The sequence below is a fragment of the Rhinopithecus bieti genome, unplaced genomic scaffold (assembly GCF_001698545.2).
Source record: "Rhinopithecus bieti isolate Rb0 unplaced genomic scaffold, ASM169854v2 scaffold_48387, whole genome shotgun sequence".
NCBI lineage: Eukaryota > Metazoa > Chordata > Mammalia > Primates > Cercopithecidae > Rhinopithecus > Rhinopithecus bieti.
In genome coordinates, this window is record NW_016819911.1 from 1,335,057 (window position 1) to 1,359,908 (window position 24,852).

At 35.2% G+C, this 24,852-nt stretch overlaps 1 protein-coding gene across 1 annotated transcript in view; it reads right to left on the minus strand.

Moving 5' to 3' along the window:
- Positions 1-24,852, minus strand: part of PRDM5 (PR/SET domain 5) — a 233,986-nt gene that overhangs the window by 81,039 nt on the left and 128,095 nt on the right. The window contains 5 exon segments of the mRNA XM_017859310.1: positions 1,401-1,494; positions 5,428-5,588; positions 9,292-9,385; positions 22,751-22,908; positions 24,143-24,227. Coding sequence (XP_017714799.1) covers positions 1,401-1,494; positions 5,428-5,588; positions 9,292-9,385; positions 22,751-22,908; positions 24,143-24,227 — 592 coding nt within the window.

Here is a 24,852-nt window from a genome sequence, read left to right on the forward strand (position 1 = left end):
TGAAGGGCTGTTGATTTCGCCCTTGCCCTTACTCCGTCCTAACTCCATACTGCCACAAATACACATAAAAGAGTGCTGCCCAGTGACATCAAAGATTATACCACTAGACTGCCGTGCTGGCCAGGAACTTCAAAACTCTCTCTGGTCCCTCTTCATTAGTTCCTTACTCCTGTACCATCAGTACCAACCGGTCGTTGGCACAATTTTAAGTACATCTGCCCTCAACATGGTTCTCTGCTTCTCATTCCCACGTGCTGCCCTCTGCTTTTCATTTTGCAGCTCTCTGCTTCTGCGACACTTGATCCCAAAAGGCTCACTTTCTCTAGATGACTTCTAATTAAGAAAAACCTTCCTTTCTTCTTTAGAGCACCTGTTATTCCACAGCTATCTGTTCTTGGTTATGTGTTTCATTTAAAAGTATTTAAGTACCTATTCTAAGATAACAAATACTAAACTGATCATATGTCTTTAAGCTTTAGTCAGAAAATTAAAAATTACGCTCCAAGGGTGTCCCTTTCTTCACCTATATCTAATATTCACTGTATTGATTCTTTGGCCTACTTTAACGTTTCTCCATTGACAATACAGTTATTATGCTAGACATTGAGCTACGTACCGGGGATACAAAGGTAAAGAAAGTCAAATACTACAGCCCTTGAAGAGGAAACTTCAGCTGTATAATCCAGTCACATGGTTCTCCATATAATTAGATTCGAGCTACTGAATAAAGTTTTCAGACTAGTGTAAAATCATCTGGTTATCAATATTAATAGTATTCTTTCAAGTCTTTTTCAAGGGCTTATCTACGTGATAGGTAGGATCCAGACAAGGTTCTTTCAAGTATATTCAGTTGTTCATTCAACCTCCACTAGGGCACAGCTTTCTTTCATTGGAGAAATTACACAGAAGTGGTAAGAAAAGAAGGGGATCTTTAGGAAGCAGTCCGTGGCATAACGGATATTCATTCACAGCACCCACCCTGGTATCCAATAAATCCTAGAGCATTCATGCAACATTCCAAGGTAAAAAGGCCACATTTGACATGAGTTACAGGAGGGATTATAAATCAAGTCGATGCCCTTAACTATCTATGTAAAGTGAAACTGTTATTCTCTCATTCCATCCATTAGAATCACATAGAAGTTAATCACAGTTATATCACAACCAAACATTAAAAACATTATTTCCACTTTAGATGTTTTACTTAATTTGAGAAAATATACTTATTTTAAATTCTTCTAGATGAAAAAACTGGATTTTACAATGCTTTAAGAGAGAGAAAACAGCCAAGATTAATTCTTAATCTGGAAGATATTTGTACTATTACAATATTTCCTGTCTTGGAAGCATGTGATTTCTCTAAGTGGTTTTTATCACTTGTCTAATTACAGTCTCCATACCTGTGTGGCTCCGGATATGAACTCGGAGTGTACCACTGCTGGCAAATTTCTGGCCACAATATGGACAGATTTTCTCCTTTTCTCCTGTATGTGTCTAAATGGAAAGGGATAAAAAGGCTAAGGATAAATACAAAGAATTAGGTGAAGATGATTAAATGCCTCTGACAATAGTACATCCTTATTTTCTAGGATTACATTTCATTAAAATGATTTAATTTCACAATGAGATTTTAAACAATTTATGATGGATATTTCCATTGGCTCAAAAAAAAAAAAATGCCTTAGAATCATGCATTAGTGTTAATTTCCAAATCGTTCTGCAGTTTACTTTTTTAAGCCCTCATGGAGCCCCAACCAAAAATGATTAAATTATACAAAACCAGTATATTCTAGCAAAACCACATAATCAAAATAGGGCTATAGCTACCCTTCCCAGTTGCCAAGAAACACTTCATTTGAAGGATTTTTCACATTCTTTGTGTGTATTTAACTCTTGAGGACAGAATTAATCTTAACAAAGTCATCTGTTACTTGTGTTATGCTGTTTGACTAGACTGGTTTTACTGCAAAGCAAAAAGGAATATAAATCTGATTTGATCCTTAAAATCAGCAGGTGGTAACTGAGCAGTCAATTTGAAAGCATATTTCTGCCCTCAACATGCCTTTAATCTAGGTATAAACAATCACGCGAGGAAAGGTAAGTAAGTATATTTAAAAAGCAAGTTTCGATAAATGCTGGAGAGTTCAAAGAGAAAAGAGTGACCCCTCCCCAAAGGAGGAGGAAGATTGTGCATTTTAAACTGGCCCCACAGTCACATCAAGAGACCAATTTTGCTCCCAACATAAAAACAGATAATTCCAATTAATGAAGGATCAGAGCTATTCTCAAGTCCCAGTGTTTCTCAAACTTAAGAGATCGGGGAAGAAGGGAGGTGAAAGCAATTCCTTCAGGTATGTACACATTCTTTCTAAGACTACTTTTAGAATTTTTTTTCAATGTAACCAAAAAATTAATAAAAGTATTAATTTTATCGTCTAGGTTACAATCATCTAGGTTACAATCACAAAACAGAGCTTCCAGGGCCTATGTTTGCCTTTGTTCTTAAGAACAAATTCCTAACAAGTAGTCAAGTAGTATCTGAACTGCCATAAACTAATGAAAAAAGAACAGAAATGGTTTTTTTTTAATGATGTTTCTCAGAAGAGAACACTGGCTGTCATAGAGAAAAAGGGGTGGGGCAATTACCTCATCACTTGACAACATCAAAGAACCATCACCATAGCAAAACATTTTCATCTTCCATATTAAATTGTTAACGTTAATGTAACTGACTTTGCAGCCTTATTAATATTTAATTTGCAAATTTGCAATTTGTATTAAAATGTGTATTTGGATATGTACTATCATGTTTACAATTTTTAAAGAGCTATAAACTAAAGACCTTAGTCAGTATCAGTGTCTTTTGTTTTTTTTTTTTTCCTTGAAACAATTTATATTATACTCAAGCTTGAAAACAGCCGAATCAACTACCATGCTAGCCAACAACACTGTGTAAAACAGGCATCTCCTGGATTTTGTATTTGGCAAGCACTTAACTTTCCATTTTTACTACAAGCTGATATACAAAAGAGTTATATATCTTTACACTTCAGTAAGAGCCTTTACTCCCCTGGTCCACATTATGGTTCAATCTAAAGTAAAATATATAACATTTTAACATATAACAGACCTCTCTTCTTTTATTTTATTTTATTTTATTTTTGATCTCTCTTCTTTTCATTCTCTGACAGAAGGGGCAAAGTATGCCAATTTGTCCTTCATTAGTGTAAGGTTGTTTAGAAATTATATATATATACAGTTAGAGCATTGAATTATTCCAAACAGGTAATTACTAATCTATTTGTAATTTATTCATAAAATCACAGCATTTCTTTTGCTGCTATGTATTTCATTGTTCATTTATATGACTGTCATTGGTTCCAAACCGAAGAAGTTCCAAACTAAAGGATATTAGGGTTATATTAATGAAAAAAATTAAAATATTCCTTTCATTTAACTCAAAAATATAGCTATCATTAGGTTCCAATTTTGGTTAGCTAGTTGCAAAAGACATTAAAGGTATAATACTAAACTACCTTAAATATGAATAAGAAAGCATGGAAACAGCTCACTTTAAGAACAATACTGAATAAATTTATGAGATTAAAATGAGTAACACAATACAAAATATACTGTGTGACTATTATTGCAGACAAGGTAAACTCTCTTGAAAGCTCACTATAATTTTCCTTTATTTATTGAAAGACAACAAAAAATCTGTTAAATTCATGCAAAAAGTAATTCAAGTGAAGAAAGTTGAAAGACTATTTTATTCAGAGCTCTAAACAACAACAACAAAAAAACTAGATAATATCATTATTACTCAGCATTAAAAATACAGGAACCCATATACCCTAGATGTGATTATTATACACTGAATACCTGTATCAAAATGTAATATCTCAGGCTGTTCACAGTGGCTCATGCCTATAATCGCAGCACTTTGGGAACCCAAGGTGGGCACATCACTTGAGGTCAAGAGTTCTACACCAGCCTGGCCAGCATGGTGAAACCCCATCTCTACTAAAAATACAAAAAATTAGCCAGGCGTGATAGTAGGCACTTAAACTCCCAGCTACTTGGGAGGTTGAGGCTCAAGAATTGCTTGAACCCAGGAGGCAGAGGTTGCAGAGAGCCAAGATGGCATCACTGCACTCCAGCCTGGGTGACAGAGTAAGACTCTGACTCAAACAAACAAACAAACAAACAAAATATATATATATAAAATATCTCCTGTATATAACTACATCTACTATTACCCATAAAAATTAAATACTAAAAAATTCAGGAAAAGAAAGTTACTCAATTCAATCCTTTTGAAACAGTTGTATTAAGGATAGATAAGATAAGATACTGAAGCAGGAGTTATTTCTTCACATTCATTCAGTATCATATACTAATGGCAGAAAACTACCATACTTCATGGTTACTTCTAAAGTTAACACCGCCTGAGTGCAGTGGCTCACACCCGTAATTCCAGCACTTTCAGAGACTGAGATGGGAGGATACCTTGAGCCCAGGAGTTCAAGACCATCCTGGGCAACATAGCAAGACCCTGTCTCTACAAAAATGTAAAAAAATTAGCTGGGCATGGTAAGACATGACTGTAGTCTCAGCTACTCAGGAGGTTTCAACAGGAGGATCACTTGAGCCCAGGTGTTCGAGGATACAGTAAGCTATGATGACGCCACTGCACTACAGCCTGGGCAACAGAGCAAGACTCTGTCTCCAAAATAAGGAAAAAAGCCAGCATTAAAACCTTTAAGTGTATTTGTTACAATACAAGTTTTACTATTTAAAATGTATACTTAAAAATGCATTATTGGGCAAGTAAAAAATTAACTCGATTCCCTTAAGGTAATTACCCAAGTAGCACAACACAAAAAAATATAACCTCCAAATCATTATATGAACACTTTCTTTGAGTTAAGCAAAAATTTATCAAGTCCCCATTCCGTACCACAAACGTCCCTGTGCTCTAGAGACGTAAAGATCAAAGACCATCCCAATACCAAAAGGGCTCAGTCTATTAACTTGCCAATAAACATAAGAATTCACTTTGAAAAAATAAAATTATTAAAGTACTACTCGTATTTCTTTGAAAGAAACAGCCTACATTAACCAAAAATAAATAAAAATTGATAAGCTCCTGCTCATTGAGTAATTTTTAGAAACCACCTATCAGCAAAGCTATGGGTTATGAAGAGTCTCCATCTAACTCAGGTTCTCATTCATGGAAAAAAATAGGTCTATCCTGAAAGATGCAGAAAGCGAACATTGTCTGAAGAGCTGATAGAAATCACACATTTGTCATTTTGAGTAAATATTTTGATAGATTAATATATAATTATCACATGATAGTTAACATATATACCCATACTGCTTAAATATGTAATCCGTTCAAACTAACAGAAGACTTCCACTTACTTTCTTATGACTTCTAAGCACTGAAGGTGTAACAAAGGCCTTATTACATAGCTCACACCTATACTTCTTGTGTCTTTCATGAACCACCTGGACATGAACATTTAATGTATCCTTCCTCTTAAAGGTAGCATCGCAGTGATGGCACTTGAAAGTCCTCTCACCTTAGAAACAAAGAGAAACATTTAAGAAGCAATAGCAGGGTCCTATTGATTTCCTCCCATGTATGCCAGACTTAGTTGCTTTCTCCAAAACGTTGGCTTTGTAGCGCTAAGAATGTAACTTTTTTTTTTTTTACAACAAATTTCAGTTCCATTATCTGCTAATTCACTGTGTGACCAGGCCGAAGTCCTTTCATCTTACATCTTCAGTCTTCTCAACTGGAAAATGTGGGGACTGAATTAGCAGAATTCTCAAAGTTACCATGAACATTTTTAAAAAGTATTCACTTCTGCAGCAGGGGCTGGGATTTGAGGTAAATAGATTCCAGTGACACAAGGCCTCTGTCAAGCAAGGTGAGTTGCCTTTGGGCCCCTCCCAAAGTCCCCTCAAATCCCACCACTGTCCCTATGACTTCCTGTGAATAAATAATAGGCAGAACTGGATCGTAGGTAGAGAGCTGAGGAGGAAAACTCCTGAGGGCAGAGAGTGTGCATCAGAACTCAGGCCCTCCCATTCTGGGAGGGGGAAAGGGTTACAATGCCCCTGCTTCCTCAGTACTGACTCAGGAACCTGGACTGGAGGCTCCCTGATTCAGTCCTTGGGCAGTTGTAAAAAGTCTCCAAGACTTTGAGGATGGGGGTCTTTCAGAGAGGAATTAAATTGGGATAGGAAGATGAAGACTAGCAGCCACACTGGGTATTTCACTTTCTTCTCATTATCCAGCCTGGGGCTGAGGGGAAAACAACCTCAGAAACTACATATAGAAATCTTATGGTACTTTCTAACTTTCATATAACGCTATTTTTATAGTTCTTCTTAACACATAGGCCTAAGTTTTAGTGGTCATTTTAAATACAATTACAGCCATGAACGTGCACAATTAGAACACAATGTTTAATAACAATACAGTATAAAATGTATGTAGTATGTGACTATATAAACAAGACAGACTAGTATTTGAATATAATTTCCTTTTTTAGAAAACTGTCATATTAGCATAGATTCCCATATTGTATTGATAACAAGGCAAAATTAAGAATAATTAAATTTCTATGTCTAAGTAAGAGATTATCTCAATTTTAGCCAAGCTCTTCTAAATTCCTTCCACCATAACTAGCACCAAATTTAGAAATGTAAAGACCCTATTATTTTTTTACATGAAAGGAAGGAAGAAAGGAAGGATGGAGGGAGGGACAAAAGAAGGAGAAAAGGAAATGAAAAATTACCTTCTCTTTGTCTTTCTAAATAGAATTATCCCTCTCTAACTTAAAGTCTCTTAGAGTCCTGTTGACATTTAATGTCTGAAACAAAGTCACATCCATACAATGCATGAACTGTGTGGATTCTGAGAGCTTTGTTTATTTGTGCGTTTTTGTTGCAGAGTACTATTTTTGTAAACTACTTTATCTTTATTCTTTTCATTTCATTTAAACATTCTGTTTGTACAAGATGTATAATCAGTGATAGCATAAGGAAATATCAATTGATATAAGACTGTAAACATTAATGTTAATATCAAATCTATTCAGGTACTGAAAGAGATGTTTTTATAAAACCTCTAAGATTGCTCCTATCAAAGCATTTTCATTAAACTACCAAGTGAACAAAAATGTTGGTCCCTGTACAAAATCTCATCAAGCTATAGCAAGGAAGTCCTTACCTTCCTTCTTTCATACTTTAATTGCAGATTTCTTCGTGTTAAATTTATAAGAATTTTTCCCTATCTTAGTACCTACAAGCTAGCCAGCAACTTGCCTTTTGGTTTTCAGCATATTGGGAAATAGCAATAATTCCCAAAATTATTACAAGTTATTCTTCACATTTTGAGCCAGAAAGCTGATGTAAATTTCTAACAACAGCTTTCATATTTTAAAGTTAAATAAATGGGTCTTAATTTTCATATTGTATAAGACAAGACCTAGTATTTTGTCCTATTTTAGCCATTTCTGTTGTTCCCATTCTTTTCACTAATTGATGTCTAACTTTATTTCCCTTAAATAACTCATTTACTCACTCAATTATCAAAGTTGATTTTCCTGGCCAAATGTCATGATGCAACTTCATAAAGCCTGTGATTAATGTGCTGATCAACATCATATTAAATACATACTCCACAGCACAGTCTACACATAGTCACTTTAATCCTATTTTCTCAAGTGAATGAGAACCAAAAAACTGAAAGCAAAGGTGGTAGATTACTTCTGTTAAGAATTCCTTGCTGTCATTAGAAATAAAATTTCATCATTCCCAAGCAAAATTTCCCAAGCATCAAGTCAAATTTAGCCATATTTCAATAGCGTGAATGAGGTTTACTTGTCCAAATCTCTATTCTAACATTCATTCATCTCATAATAGTTATTTTTCTAAATCAAACTGGTAATGAAATAGAAATTCCTGCAATTGCACAACAAATTTTATTTTAAACACGTTCTTTTAATAAGAAAAATGGTAAGTTGTGCTAATAACTTCTTTAGACTATAAGCTGAATGCAGAACGGCCTGAGAGCATAACACTACCTTTTCTTAACAGGAAGCAGATTGCATTTCATCAGAATCATTACCACTCAATACTTATTTTAAGAAAACTTAGTATCTTTATTATTTTGCATTTTGAACACTTGACCAGAGAAAATTTCTCCAAGATACTGCCTCTGTATAACCGTCAAAATTAATTATTTTTTCTTTCCTCAGGAATATTAAAAGTTTAAGCTGCAGTAGGAACTTAATGTGTATAGAGGATTTTCTACTGATTAAGTTCATTAAATTAAAAGTAAGAAGAGTAAATATTACCCATGGTACACAATTTTTCCGTTACTTTTAGATATAGTACTGTAGTAAGTTTCTGGCTACTTCAGCGTCTAAACAGAGAATCCACTTTAAAACTCAGCTTGGCAATAACATGTTCTTTCAATAAACTGATATCCTTTAATGATATAACTGGACATTCTGTGGTGTTGTAAAAAGAGCTCTGAGTGGAGGCGTTAGACTTTTATGGTGCATATGTATGAAACTTAATCAGAAAGAAAAGAATGCGACTTCAAAAGAAGAAATCTGAGACAGTAGCAAGTAGGAAATGCACCTCAAGGTGTGTTATGTATAAAATTACTGCAAAAGAAAAAAATTGCCATTGACAAAAGAAGAAATCTCAGGCAGCGGTAAGTAGGAAAAGCACCAATCAGGGACCTGTTTGCTACTCCTTGCGCTGTGAAATCTTGAGTATGTCATGGTGCTTCAGAGCTTCAATATTTTGTATCCCCCTCAAATTAAGGTGTCAGATTAGATGTACACTCTGATCCTTTTCAACTTGAAAAGTTTGTGAACTCATAAAACGATGCCACATATCTCCATATTTTAAAGTCTGACATGTTTTCTTAATCATTATATTTGAAAGGAAACTAAATCATGTTTCAAAACAAAACTCAGATATCTTCCTGAATATGGAATATGCTTTTATATACAAACTTTAAGTAATGGGAAGAAATTATATAAAATAAAATATCTCATAAAATAATTAATATTACTGTGGAAAAATAAAGCAAATCTAAAGGGAAAAGGTGAAAGACAGAATTTTGGTCTTTCTTACATTTAAAGTCAGATTATATAAATACTTACAGGCACACCTTTGGGATGTCTACATTCTCAAAGGTTATAAGAACGAAGTATGAGATAATTCCTTATGTTCTCAACTGCCTGAATCATGACTTACTGTTATGTATTAGCAGGTGTCTCTGCAAAGAAAATGGGGTCCGAAACAAGGCTTTACATTCTTCACATTGGAACGGTCTCTCCTCAGAGTGGGTCTGCAGAGGAAAGACACTGAGTCAGGAGGATCTAGAATCAACCAGTCATTACAATGGATGAGTGGAGGTTGGATTCATGATGCGAAAGACGAAAGAAGGGAAGGTGGACGGTATCTGTTTCTTCTAGTGCCATTCTTCCACCATAAAATTGTAAAGACAAATGTGCTGCGTTTGCAAAAGGAAAAGTCACTTTCAAATGCTCACATTAATTATTAATTTGATAAATGGTAAAAAACAATTATTCCTATTATCTCAAACTACTAATCTGAATACACACTGAGATTTCTCAGGGCCGACTTTGCAGTGAAACTGTGTGTACTTTCTCTGAGAACTAAGCCTCCTCTATCACTGGCCAGGCTTTTACTCTGCTGGTGCAACATTTGCAATATAGATAAAGGAAATTATTAAAAGAAAAATTGTTTTCACCCTTTTCTCTCAGCTTCACTGAATCAGTTCAAATAATTTTAGTCCTGGGTGCTGCTTTTCCCTAAATTACACTAGAGCACTTACGTTATAATTAACCCTAATTATCATTCATTAAATATTTAATTTGTGTCAAATGCTATTCTAAACACTTTACATAAATCATTTCACTTAATTACAACAGTAACTGGATTAATAAAACACTATTACTGATTTCAGTTTACAAGTGATAAAACTAAGGCTCAAAAAGTTGCAGTAACTTGTGAAGGTCAAACAGCGTAGATTCCCCAAACAATGTTAAGCACCCAGGTACATAAGAAACAAAAATATACTGACAAACAAGAAACAATGAAAGCCACTAACTAGATCTAAAATTCAAAACCAAAACCAAAACAAAACAGCAAACACTGCTCACTCCACCTTTTTTACATTACACATCAGTATAAACCCATTTTGCACAAATCAGTAAATAAAATCTTATTCTACTATAGATGTCATGATAATAAGTCTCATAAACGCTAAAAAAATTAAAAATTAAACTATTATCTCATATTACATAAAACAAATCATATAACTGACAGGTTTTTATAATACATGTGACATAAAACAAAAAAAGTAATTTAAAGAAAAGTCACTTTATTCACAGCCTATTAATTTATATATTTTCTTAGTTTAGTGGATAAAATGTTAAAGATACAAGGATAACCTATTAGCATAATGTTGGTGAGAAAGACATTTTCATGTTTGGTTTTAGTTGTGAAAGATATAGAGAAAGCACGAAAGAACAGATATTTAAGATTAGTCAGGATAAATTACGATAACCCAATGTGCTATTTAGCCAAAGAAATTAAAATGACAACACGGAAATACATAGATCAACAAAACAGAAAAACAAGTAGGTTTCTTGAAATTACATAAAACACATGAACATTTAGTGCAGGAAAAATATGGCATTTAAAATTGGTGGGAAAAGAATAGAAAGTTTAGTAAATGGCTTTGAGGCAAATGTCCAGATATTCAGGAAAAAGAAATGTTGGATCTACTACTCATCTCTTACAATAAGATAAATTGCAAATCAATTCAGGTATTTTTCTTAAAATGAAGAATAACACTTTAAATGTACTAGAAGAAAACCTGAGTAAATTTTTAAATTACTTTTGAGTCTGGAAAGGCTTTCCAAGCAAGGTAGAAAACCAGACATTGAAATGACAGAAATAAATAAACTTAAAGTTGCAAAGCAAAAATCTCTGATGACCAAACAAATATCTGCAACATAAAACAAAAGTGTAATGTTGCTAATATAAGAAGTTATGGCATATTAATAAGAAAAGATGAAAATGGACAAAAGGACTCCCTTCCAAATAACACTCCTAAAATTTCATTCATCATTTTATTTTGTGCCAGGTCTACGCTATGCATTTCATGCCTCTACTAGCAAGTCCTATTTTAGATGCTGAGCATATAGCCACGAACCAAAAGACAACATCCCTGCTATCATGAAGCTTTTACACTAGCAGAGGAGAAGGACAATAAACAAATGAAAAAGTATGTACTATATTAGGAAGAGATAAATGTGATGGAGAAAAATTAAGCAAGAAAGAAGACAGCAAATGTTTCAGAGAATGGGGTAGCAATTTTAAATATGTGGTCAAGAAAATTCTAGCTGAGAAGTGACCTATGAGATAAGATCTGATGGATATGAGGGAGCAAGGGTGGGTATTTGAGTGACCTAGGCAGGAAACATCACGGAAGCCAGCATGGTTGGAGCCATGTGAAAGAGGCAGAGAAGTGGGGAGATACAGTCAGAAGAATGGGAGAAGTAGAGGAGGAGAAGCAAATTGTGTACAGCCTGGCTGGCCCATGCAGGAATTTTGTCTTTTATTCTGAGAGAGATGTAACTTTCTGCAGGATTTTGAGCAGATGAGGGACACAATTCACCTGACATTTAACAGGATGCTGTGATGGCTGTGTTGACAACAAAATGTAGGGGAAAACAGAAAGCAGAGAAGCAACAGCAATGCAGCAGGAGGGAGATAATTAGAGCTTATCCAAGGTGGTAACCACAGATGTGAAGAGAAGTAGTAGAGTTCTAAATATCTTCTGAAAGTGAACAGGTTTTGAGAAGGTACCTGGATACGAAGCATGAGACACAAAAAGAAGGAGGCAAGCATGACTCCAAGATTTGTGATCTGGGCAATGTAATGATGGATTAGCCATTAACAGATATTCAGAAGAGCAGCAAGAAACAAGTTTGAGTAAAACATCAGGGGTTCCATTTTGGACAAGTTCAAATAAATATTATGAGACGTCTAGCATTACAGGTACTGGAATATTTCAAGTCTGGATTATAAGGTACAAGATGGAGATGTCAGATTACATATGGTATCAATATTTAAAGCCATGAATATGATAAAAGAATGAAAAATTAAAAATAAAGATACTATCTGTGATTAATCAGACTGCCAAAGATGAAGATGATGGATATCATTCAGTGTTGACTAAAGAGTAAAAACAGTCAATCTCACATACTGTAATTGGGAATAAAAATTTTCTGGGTAACAATGTGGTTCTATGTACCAAAATGACAAATGTGCACATTCCTTGACTAACCAATTCCCTTTATAGAACTGTATCTGACAAATTATTGCACAAACTACTTGTTTTTAAATAAAAGGAAAATTCCTAAATGCCCATAAAAAGATATAAACTTGGTTAACTAGATTGTAGTAGATATTATAATTATATATTTATTTTCTTAGATATGAAAAGTCATGCATATCATACTTTAGGTGTCAAAAGCAGAATGCAAAACATAATATATAGAATACCATTTAAGCCGCTTACATATACACACATAGAATGGAGTCTAGGAAGACATTCTACAAAACATTAAGGAGGGTTTTTTATAGGAAAGAGAGTGATACTTGACAGAATGTTTGCTTGCTTCTTTATACCTTTCTTTGACGCTTGGATTTTCCACAATAAGTAGATAGCATTATCATAAGAAGGTAGAGGCCGGGCGCGGTGGCTCAAGCCTGTAATCCCAGCACTTTGGGAGGCCAAGATGGGCGGATCAAAAGGTCAGGAGATTGAGACCATCCTGGCTAACACGGTGAAACCCCGTCTCTACTAAAAAACAAAACAAAACAAAAAAACTAGCCGGGCGAGATGGTGGCGGGCGCCTGTAGTCCCAGCTACTCGAGAGGCTGAGGCAGGAGAATGGCGTAAACCCAGGAGGCGGAGCTTGCAGTGAGCTGAGATCCGGCCACTGCACTCCAGCCTGGGCGACAGAGCCAGACTCCGTCTCAAAAAAAAAAAAAAAAAAAAAAAAAAAAAGAAGGTAGAAACTATTTTGTTTTAGAGCATCCAGGCTGGAATACAGGATTGCTCCCATCTTCTAAAAATACTATATTCCTCCTTAATTCATTTTTTCTATTTCCAAATCTAGGATATAACAGCTTGTGAACCCGACTTAGTTGCTTGATTATGAAAGAACTTGGGACAGCATAATGCCTTTTAACTATGTTCAACCAAAGCCACAACATCTAGATATTGGCCTAAAGTCAATGACATATTTTAAGTAGTAAGATGTCTGTGCATAGCCAGGTAAATAAATACTTTTGACAAAAAGGATGCCAATGCCACCATCTGAGTTGGGATGGCAGAGAACCCATGTATTCAATCACCTGGAAGACACTGAGAAGCCACCTCATTTAAGTAAGGCATAGTAAGATGCTCAAATGTTGCAGATAGAGAGCTTCTGTCTCCAAGATATATTTCACAAGTATCAGATGAAATTAAGCTTTTTTAAAGGTGTCTTATCCTTCAATTTTTCACCTCTAAAGAATGCCAAACTTTTCACTGATTTATTGATCAAATGATCCTTAATGAATGAGTACTATGAAATATATCTTTTTATATACCAACTCTTTTGCAGATATAAAAAATACATAAAATCTGTTGCACTATTTACAACACCTACTAGAATGTCTCAGAATGTTTCAGAAGGTTTCTGGCATAATGTATATTAATTACCAGATTAATACATTTCTAGCCACACACATCAAATATTAATTCCATGAGAATAAAATGAAATTAAGGACCATTTACAATTAAAAACTATACTACTGACTATCAACAATATATCTTACTCCATGGTAAAAGTATTTCTTGGTAATGGTATTTCTTCTTTTGGGTATGTGCAAACCAATAAAACTACCTTAAAATTAGAAGAAACAACTAAAGATCAAATAAATTTGGAGAAAATATTCTAGAGGTATGTTTGCTAGAATGATTACTTTTAAAGAGTTTTATTATTGAAGACTCAGGCTTCATGTCATAGTATATTACCATCCCAGTGGGCCACACAATAATGCTAAAGCTACATAAAATGTATGTCATCTGGATGTTTACAAGGTCTGTGGATTAAATTTTTACTGTCAAATTTATAACTGGCTTCTTGAAAAGTACTCCTCCTCACAAAAATAAATTGAAACTGGAGAGATATTGAAGAAGTCAGTGTCTTTAAGCTCACTACAGAAATGGGGAGCTCACACCACATAGAGAAGTTAAGGTCATGAAAATTAGGTGATGTTCCTACATAACCATAGCCTTGCAGAGCCAAGTCCAGCCTTCTCACTGCTTCAAAGAGACAATTCCATCAGTATAAAGCCACAATGCCAGGGAATCAACTACTGAGTCCCCACAACCCTGATTAGGGCAAAGGGAAGTTGCTAATAACCACAGACTTTCAGATGAAGCTATAGAAGGTAGCGACACAGATTCCAAGTCAGGAAACTTTACCCTCGACAACACTGGTAAGAACCATATCTTATGTCTCTAATTAAGGATGCTTCTCACAAACACTACTTTGAACAAACACATGACCTCCCAGGCTGACTGACTTGACCATTAATTGAAAAGTTAAGCCTTTTTACAAGTTAAGCCTTTTTACAACAGCTACCACTTATTACAGCTAACGTACAGCATGCAGAACAGGTGTATTCTCTCTTCTACAAGGTAGCTCCTTAAACAGATGGAAATAACAAACATGTGGCTTCACAGAACTATCCAGATAACATACACCTGTAGCTTCACTCATGAAGATATAGTTTTCACACTCATCACAGTTATTGTACAGGAGAATTTTCTGCATAAAAATAGGCAGCCTAATATTAACAACTCATGTGTAACAACTCATAGCAACTATACTAGCTCCTCTAGTAGATAACTTGTTTTCTAGGCAGGATGGCTAAAGAAATTGGTAATTTTTTTACTGAGATTTATGTACCATCCATTAAGAAATACATAAAGATTCCTAAAGTTCAAAGATACAAACAAGGGAGCAATTTTAGTCCTATGAAAAAATATCATGTTCTATAAATATTAAAGTCAGTTCCTGAATAGGAAATAGTTCTCTATATAACATAAATCTGTAGAATTTTTACAGATACTAAAATGGTAATAGGATTCCAAATATTTGGTGAATATTGGGTCAGGCAAGATAAATAAAACGGATGGATAGATAGACTTAGCCAAGCGTGGTGGTGTGCACTACTTGGGAGGCTGAGGTGGAAGACTGCTTAAGCCTGGGAGGCAGAGGCTGCAGTGAGTCGAGATCATGCCATTGCACTCCAGCCTGGGTGATAGGGCAAGACCCCACCAAAAAAAAAAAAAAAAAAACAGAAAAACACACACATACAATTTTACTCATCACTGATAAAATGTAATGAGAATCACTTTTTAATTCTCAGACTGAAAATAAAAGACTAACAAAATTAAATGTTGGTGAAGAGTAAAGGGGCACTTTTATATGCTGTTAAGAGAAAGTAGAGCTTTTCAGAAGGCAGTGGGTAGGAACATCTAAACATAAAGTAGACTTCCTATTTGACCCAGAAATTCCACATGAGATCTATGCACAGAAATACTCTCAGCATAGTTAAAAAGTTTTATGTAAGAGGATGTTCACTGCACTATTGTTCAAAATAGCAGTGGTTACAAAAAAAAATGAGTAGATTTGTATGAACCAATATAAACATCCCTCCAAATCATGTGTTAAGGCAAATAAGTAGGTTCCTGAATGATACATATGTGTCATAGTACCAATTACTTTTAAATATACTTATCTCCCAGATGGGCAGCTGGAACTCTGTTCTTCTCCAAACTCACCTAAAAGAGCTTCCTCTTACACAAAAACATTAGTGCGAAATGTAAACGTTATTAAAGATTTTACAAGAGATATGAAGGAGGTGCCTTCTACAGTAGAATACTTCGCTTGAAAACTTCCTGTCTCATCTAATACTTTGAAATCTCTTCTCAGTCTCAGAACATTGAGTGACATCTCATTCTCTCTTTTCCATTCTAATGCCCACCTTTTCCAATTCTGACCCTCACCCTCTGGCTCTGCCACCCAACCACCACCAACTCTCACTGCTATGGACTCAATGTTTGTATCCCACCAAAATTCATATGTTGCATCTTAACCCTCAATGTGATGGTATTAGGAGGTAGGACCTCTAGGAAGTAATTAAGCTCTAAGGGTAGACCCTTTGTGAACTGGATTAGTGCCCTTAGAAGAGATAGGAGAGCTTGCATTCCATCTTTCTCCCTCATGTGAGGATGCAAGAAGATAGTCATCTGCAAACCAGGAAGTGGGCCCTCACTAGATACTAGATTTGCCAGCACCTCGATCTTACATTATCCAGCCTCCAGAACTGTGAGAAATAAAGGTTTGTTGTTTAAACCACCCAGCCCAAGGTATTTTGTTATAGCAGCTTAAACTGAAGACACTCACCATCTCATCTCTAATCTTCTATGTGCAAACCCATTACAAACTGTGACCTAAAGTATGTCAAAAGCACTGTAATAAAGAGAAAAATTGTGTTTTCCTCAGTCTACAAAATATCCTCCAGTTAGGATCATTGGCCTTCATATATATTGGTACATGTAGTAATAATTAACAAATACTTTGTACAAATAATGTGTACAGTTTTTATTATATTGAGGAAAGTCACTCCACTGGTGTGGGCACTGAAACCATGGCAGGCAGGAGAAGGTAGCTGTTGGGAAGGTTTGGAACATGAGTTCCAAAACTGATTACCAGACATGCATGTATGATTTTAAAGTTATTTTCATAAGATATCTACTATAAAACCAAGAAATATTGGAACCCATGTATACTGTGATTGAAATGTAAATTAGCATATCCATTATAGAAAACAGTATGGAAGTTTCTGAAAAAGTTAAAAATAGGACTACCATAGCAGTCCCACTTCTGGGTACATCTTCAAAGAAAGTGAAAACAGTTTGTCAAAGAGACGCCTACACTTTCATGTTCATAGCATAACAGCCAGGATATAAAAACAACCTAAGAGTCCATTGACAGATGAATGGATACAGAAAATGTGGTATATAGACACAATGGAATATTATTCAGCCTTAAAAAAGAAAGAAATCCTGTCATTTTTGGCAACATTAATGAACATAGAGGACACTATGATAACTGAAAGAAGCCAGACACAGAAAGACAAATACTGCATGGTCTCACTTACATGTAGAATCTAAAAAGGCTGAACACACAGAAGCAGAGAGTAGAATGGTGGATGCCAGGAACTAGGGGTAGAAGTAAAGGGGCAGGGGACGGGAGGAATGGGAGGATGTTGGTCAAGGGATACAAAGTTTCAGTTACACAGGATAAGTAAGTTCTAGAGATGTATACTACAGCAGGGGGTCCCCAACCCTGCTACAGCAGGGTTACCCAACACCACAATAGCAGCCCATAGCCTGTTAGGAACCAGGCCACACAGCAGGAGGTGAGTGGCGGGCAAGTAAGTGAAGCTTCTTCTGTATTTACAGCCACTCCTCATCACTCACATTATCGCCTGAGATCCACCTCCTGTCAGATCAGTGGCGGCATTAGATTCTCACAGGAGCGCGAATCCTATTGTGAACTGCGCACACAAGGGATCTAGGTTGCATGCTCCTTATGAGAATCTCATGCCTGATGATCTGTCACTGTCTCTCATCAACCCTAGATGGGACCATCTAGTTGCAGGAAAACAAGCTGAAGGATCCCACTGATTCTACATTATGGTGAGTTGTATAATTATTTCATTACATTTTACAATGTAATAATAATAGAAATAAAGTGCATAATAAATGTAATGCACTTGAATCATCCCGAAACCATTCCCCTGCCCAACACTGGTCCATGGAAAAACTGTTTTCCATGAAACTGGTCCCTGGCATCAAGAAAGTTGGGGACCGCTGTAGTATAGCATTGTGGCTACATTTAGTAATAATGCATTGTATACTTGAAGATTGCTAAGAAAGTAGATCTTCATTTTATTTATTTATTTTAATTGACACATAAAAATTGTATCTATATGGTGTATGACATGATGTTTAGTGAAATGGCTAAATCAAGCTAATTAACACATCCATTATTTCACACGCTTATCCTTTTTTTGTAGTGAGAACACTTAAAATTAACAGAGTAGATTTTGGATATTTTCACTACAAAAAAGATAACATGTGTGACTAATGAATATATTAATTGGGTGGTAATCATTTCACAATGGTGTGTGTGTATATATATAAACATTACATTGTATACCATAAACATATACAAATTTCACTCATCATTATGCTTCAATAAAGAAAAAATATAAGTAAAAAATATTGTTTTAAATTGTACATTGCTATCTCATCATCCACTTAAGAAAAAGAACAATTAAAATAGGGCAAGCAATTTGCCATTAGCTAAATAAACTTTGGATAATGATCTATATCTGTGGTTTCTTCTGTCAGACTCAAATCCTGCATGTCCCTCATAACGTGCGCAGCTCATTGTGAATGTGCTTCTAGCATACAAAGACAGGTGATTTTGTACGATATAGCAACACCTTAAATGAATGGGTACTACCTTTTTGGCAGCATCACTGAAGAGTAACCTGATGCAAAAGCTAAAGGAAAGAGTGGCTGGGCTCTTAACTGTTGAGTGAACATCACTCAGTCTCCAAGATGATATCTTTCCAGGAAATTTTCAAGAACTTTCTTTTTTACTATGTTAAACTTACACCATATGTTTTGGTTTTAGATTCTAATCCATGATATTTTTAGGGAGAAACTTGTTACTTTCTTTAAGGTCTAATAAAATTTATACCAGGCAAAGAGTGAACTGTATTGCCTTTTAAATAGTTTGACTATGACCAAATAAATAATTCTGACTCCAAAATCTAACACACATACACACATAAACACACAAACACATGTATTACTCTATATTTTCTATTCTATTTTTTTGTTGTTGTTTTTTTAAGATGGAGTTTCGCTCTGTCTCCTGGCTGGAGTAGCACAATCTTGGCTCACTGCAACCTCCACCTCCCGGTTTCAAGTGATTCTCCTGCCTCAGCCTCCTAAGTAAGTAGCTGGGACTACAGGCGTGCACCACCATACCCGACTAATTTTTTTGTATTTTTAGTAGAGATGGCATTTCGCCATGTTGGCCAGGCTGATCTAGAACTCCTGACCTCAGGGGATCTGCCCACCTCGTCCTCCCAAAGTGCTGGGATTACAGGCATAAGCCACTACACCCAGCCTTCTATTCTATTTTTTACTGGCCAGTTATCACTCAGTAAATCGATTTCAAGACCTACAGAGCAGTCATGGCCCAGAATTTGAAAAAGACTTGATGAGACATTAAGGCCCAATGGAATTATTCCAGGAGAAGTTGTGACTAGATTTCCTCATAAGCCTCTAAAGTTTCATCCCTGGAAGGCTATGTAAACGGTCAGGAAAAAAGATCATTTATTTGAATAGACACACACCTGTCCCCTAGGAGCTTATTTGTGACTTCATCAGGGCAAAACCCCTCTATACTCACTTCTGTCATCAAGCAAGTAGTGCCAGCTCTAGGATCCAAGATGGTTCAGTACATCTAAACATGTATCCTACAGCAGGAGGCGGGAAGCACTGTACAACTTATCCACATTTTGCTTTACATTATATTTGACAGGGAACACAATGGAGAGTGAAGACTAATTGAACAGTTTCTGTCTCCTCTGGCTCTGAAACGCTGGTTCAATTGTGATTTAAAGAATCAAAGTATATTTGAATCGAGATCAACGAGACTTTTTAGCCAGATCCTAAAATACAACTGTAATTCAGATCAAATGATTGTCAGAAAAAAATGAAGAAGAAAAAGTAACCCATTGAACCCACATAACTGGCAAGATGATGAAATAAATGAGTAACTAAATTTTCAAAATAAAAACCACCCCTTTAAAATTTTTCTATATGCTGGCCAGGCGCTGTGGCTCTCGCCTATAATCCCAGCATTTTGGGAGGCCGAGGCAGGCAGACTGCTTGAGGGCAGGAGTTCTGGACCAGCCTTGCCAATATGGTGAAACCCTGTCTCTATTGAAAATATAAAAATTAGCCAGGCATGGTGGCACATACCTGTAGCCTCAGCTACTTGGCAGGCTGAGACAGAAGAATCACTTGAACCTGGGAGGCAGAGATTGCAGTGAGCCAAGACTGTGCCACCGCACTCCAGCCTGAGTGACAGAGTGAGACTCTATTTCAAAGAATAAAAATAAATAAAATGTATCTATATGCTATTATCATCACAATGAAAAATAATATTCCATTTTTCAAGCAAGTCTGAATGTTAAAAAAGAACCAACCCAAAATAACTCAAATAAGTATAATAAAATATATATAATATACTGAAAAAAGAAAAGAATAATTAATTAATTTAAAGTAATAACCCTTGAGCATACTAAAAGATAAAGATCACACTGACTCTTAAGGTTTTTTTCTGATTTCTGTGGCATATCCTTACTTTTATGTTTCCCAACTAGCCGTTAATGATTATGATGGAAGAAAAGGTTGATCTTCTGTTTTTACATGATTCTTGGAGAATATTTCAGGTATTTTCATGTAACAATGCCAAATATACGCTAGGATCATAACACAGTAAGAAATACATTTGTCTAGTGCAGAAGGATTGAATGTGCTTTCCAGTTTGGAAATTATAGGCATCATTGTTTCTATGCTTCCCAAGACATCATTATTACTTTTACATGATTTATGGCTTAAAGTATGAAAGATGGTGCAAAGATCCTGTGCCAAATTCCCATATGGCATATAACATGAGCCAAACTGTGAAAAACTCATAAATGTGGATAGATCAGTTTCATCAAAGAAAGGAGTAAGAGGGTTCCAGAGACTAAACAGGAACTAGCCAGATAATTTTTTACAGTCATATAATTCCAAAGCAGCAGTAATGAACACAGTCCTGCCCCAAATGTACAATGCTTGAGGTAAACATAAAGACGGTAAGGAAGAAATTAGGCAGAGATGATTTAAGACACTATAATCAACAGTTTATTCTTTGGTAAATCAGCCGTTTTCTTTCTCTTTTTGGACTAAAGTTGAAATTGTTGTCATAATTTTTAAATGATTTCAAAAGAGGTAAAATGAAGTCTTCGGAAGTATCCCATAAATATTATAATAATTATAATCCCCATGGAGCATAATAACTGAAAAATATGAACAAATTATTTTTAAAAGATCATATACATGTTATTTAACAGTATGCTATAATACATCAACTAAAATCAATTAGCAAATATTTTGTATATCACAAAATGTTTTTACATGCATTTCTAAAATGTTGAATATCTTTGGACAAATTTCCCGAATTCAATTCAAGCATGATGTATTATCTACATGATACATTCTGAAACAAGAACTTGAGCAAAGGTAAAGTATAAGAAATGCAAACCAAAATCAACAGAAGAAACTAGGACATTATATTAATAACTTGAAGAGAAAGTGAAAAGTAGAGAGATCACACAGAAGGAAGGCAAATATTTAGTTGTTTTAGGCATGGTTAACGCAGATAAAAGGATAAAAAGCTGGAGAAGTAGGCTGAGGTCATGATGTAGAGAACTCTGAATGACAGGTGAAGGTATACATACTATTACATATGTAGGCACTGGCAATCTACTTTTAATATTAGAGTATGAGAGTGATACACCACAGTGACGCTTTGGGATGATCTGCCTTGTAGGATGGATTGCAGCAGGAAGTGATAAGCCTAATTAGATGAGTATTAAAGGAATCCAGAGGAGAAATAATCAGGATGTTGGAATGGTAAAGGAAGGGATGACTGTGAAAGTGATGAGATAATGTAAAGGGTACAGTCTTTACATTTGGTTTCTAATTTTATAAAGGGACCAATGCTGAATAAAGAGACTAGGATAATGACATGCTTCTGTCATTAAGAGAAAGAGGAAACTCCAAAAGAGAAGCTATCTCGGGCAAAGAGAATGAAAAAACCATTCTGGGGCATGCTGAATTCATTATGTCGAAAAGATGCCCAGTTATAAATGTGAGTCTGAAACTTGGGATTAAAGAAAATAAATCATTTGGAATTCATCAGTATGGTGTTGACAGCAGAAGTCATGGATGTAGTTGACATTTCTTAAGGAGAGAGAACACAGAAGAGGTTCACAGGCAAAGGATCCAGAATAACCTCCTGAGGGGAAAGGAAGTCAAAAATGTTCAGAGAAATTGGCAGAAGACCTAGCAGAGCATACAAGGATCCCAAGGATGAAGGGAATTTCAAAAAGCTAATGTAATAAAAAGCATCAAAGTTTATGGAAAGAAGGAAGAGAATAAAGACTTCGCAATTAGTAAATCCCATAAAATTAATCTAATAGCTTTGTTAAGAAAAACTAGGCACTCTGCTTATAAGGACAGTTTCAAAAGAGAATGAAAGACAGAAAGGAGGTTGTGAGGGTTTATGGCCCAGGTGAGTGATCTTCTCTAGTTGTTGCATTATATACAGTAGGCCCCAGATGTACAAAAGCTTCACCAAAAGATAAAAATCACATCAGCAAATTCATAAAAATAATAATATTAGTAAGCTTTTACCTTCTTATGATTCTTGTAAACATTTCTGTGGGCAAATCCCTTTCCACAAAGTTTGCATTTGTAAGGTTTGTCTTCACTGTGTATTACTTTGTGAGCACCCACTTGATCAAGCCTCTTGAAAGACTTATTACAAATCTCGCAATTATAGGGTCGTTTTTCTATTAAAAAAAATGAGTAGAGACAATCTCATATCTATATAAAGGTAAAGCATAAAAGAGAAAACACCCTTACCTTATATTACTTCTCATGGTAAGTAAACTAAAGCATGGTCAAACAACTAAAAAACATCTACCATCCACATAATAGACACATAAATGTGTCTATTCCCAAATGAAACATGAGCTTGTTCTCTTACAGACGTATTTTGAATTTTTAAAGTAGCATAGATATAAAGAAAAGGTTTAAATTCAAGGAAGGAATCCTATTTCCAGATGAAAACCACGCTGATATGTGAGAGTTTAAATCAGGGTCAGGGCCCCGAATGCAGAAAGTGACCTGACAGGGATGTAGGTAAAGAACAGAGCTGCCTCCCCCTGGGGCCACAGAGGCCTCATGGAGGCAGAGGTTCCAATGCTCAGCAGGAACCAGACATTTAGATTGGTATGTAAAATTCATATTTATGCAATATCCATATAACATTGACACCTAAATAAAAAATATACAATATGAATCAAGTAAAGCATACCTAAAAGATAATAGGTTTTGATCCGATTTTAATTTACTAAAATATTCATATGTATCAACAATGTGCATATTCAAAAACATTCTGACTTCAATCGCCTCAAATTATAGATATCTTAAACGCCAGAGACTCCACAAAGTAAAAATTATTTTCGGAGCTGAATTTTTAAATTTGCATTAGTAAAACAGACCTATTCCTAAGACTTGCTTAAATGAAACTACCGCTTTAAAAACTTACATACTCAAAATGTATTTATAGATTTCTTCTAACATTTATCAGTAATTAGCTAGAATGTAAAAGTATCTAGAAATACAAGAATTAAAATTTTTGAATATCTACTAAATGTAAGACACTATGCTAGCACAGTACCTAAATGATCTCATTTAATCTTCACAGCTACTATGAAAGGTAGGCATCAGTATCCCATTTCACAAACGAAGAATAAAGAAGCTGAGGCTCAAGGAGGACTAAGTGACAAATTACATGGTGATTCTGAAGATCTTCAATATCATCTACTCTAAGCACCTTTGCTCTGTAAATAAACTGAGGTCTAGAGTATTAAGTAACCTGTTCAGAATCACATGACTAGCAAATGTCCAAAGTCGAATTTATAGCTAAGGCCCCTGATTACCACTCTTATAGCTTATAAAAGTGACAATGTAATTCTTTTGTAATGATATCACTATAAACAAAAAAAGTATATAGTTTACCTGAGTGGGTGATCATATGACGTTTTAGCTGATTAGCTGAAATAAATTTCTTCATACATTCTTGACAATCAAATATCTCATGAATCTGCAAAAGGTTAAATAGACAGTTAAATCAACTGTCAAAGCCTAGTAAATTACACAGCTCTCAAGCAAAAGTGTAAAATGTGAACAGCTGCTACTGCAATACCCAAACTATATATTATAGTCCAGCCCTAATTAGTTCACACTAACCTATATACACTAAAAATGCAATGGACATAAGTTAGCTAATAAAAAATATCATTTGAGACATAATATTCATAGTCCTTAAAAGTGTAATACAGCTGTCCTATTTGGTACATATTAAATTTATACTCTGTAAAAGAATTATACCTAATATATAATAACTCTTCTGTGATGCACAAATTTAGACTTGGAAATATGTAGCATGCAGCTAATAATATTCCCTTTACAGTAGCCAACAATATTTTAAACTTAAATGTACATAGTACAGAGCGCAACATTAATTACAGTAAAAGATCAGAAGATACAGGATTCTGAAGAGCATTTAGTACACAATAAAAGTTTCACATGAGCCAGATGCAGTGGCTCACATTTGTAATCACAGCACTTTGGAAGGCCAAGGCAAGAGGATTGCTTGAGCCCAGGAGTTCGAGACCAGCCTGGACAACAAAGTGAGACCTCGTCCCTACAAAAAAAAATTTTAAAAA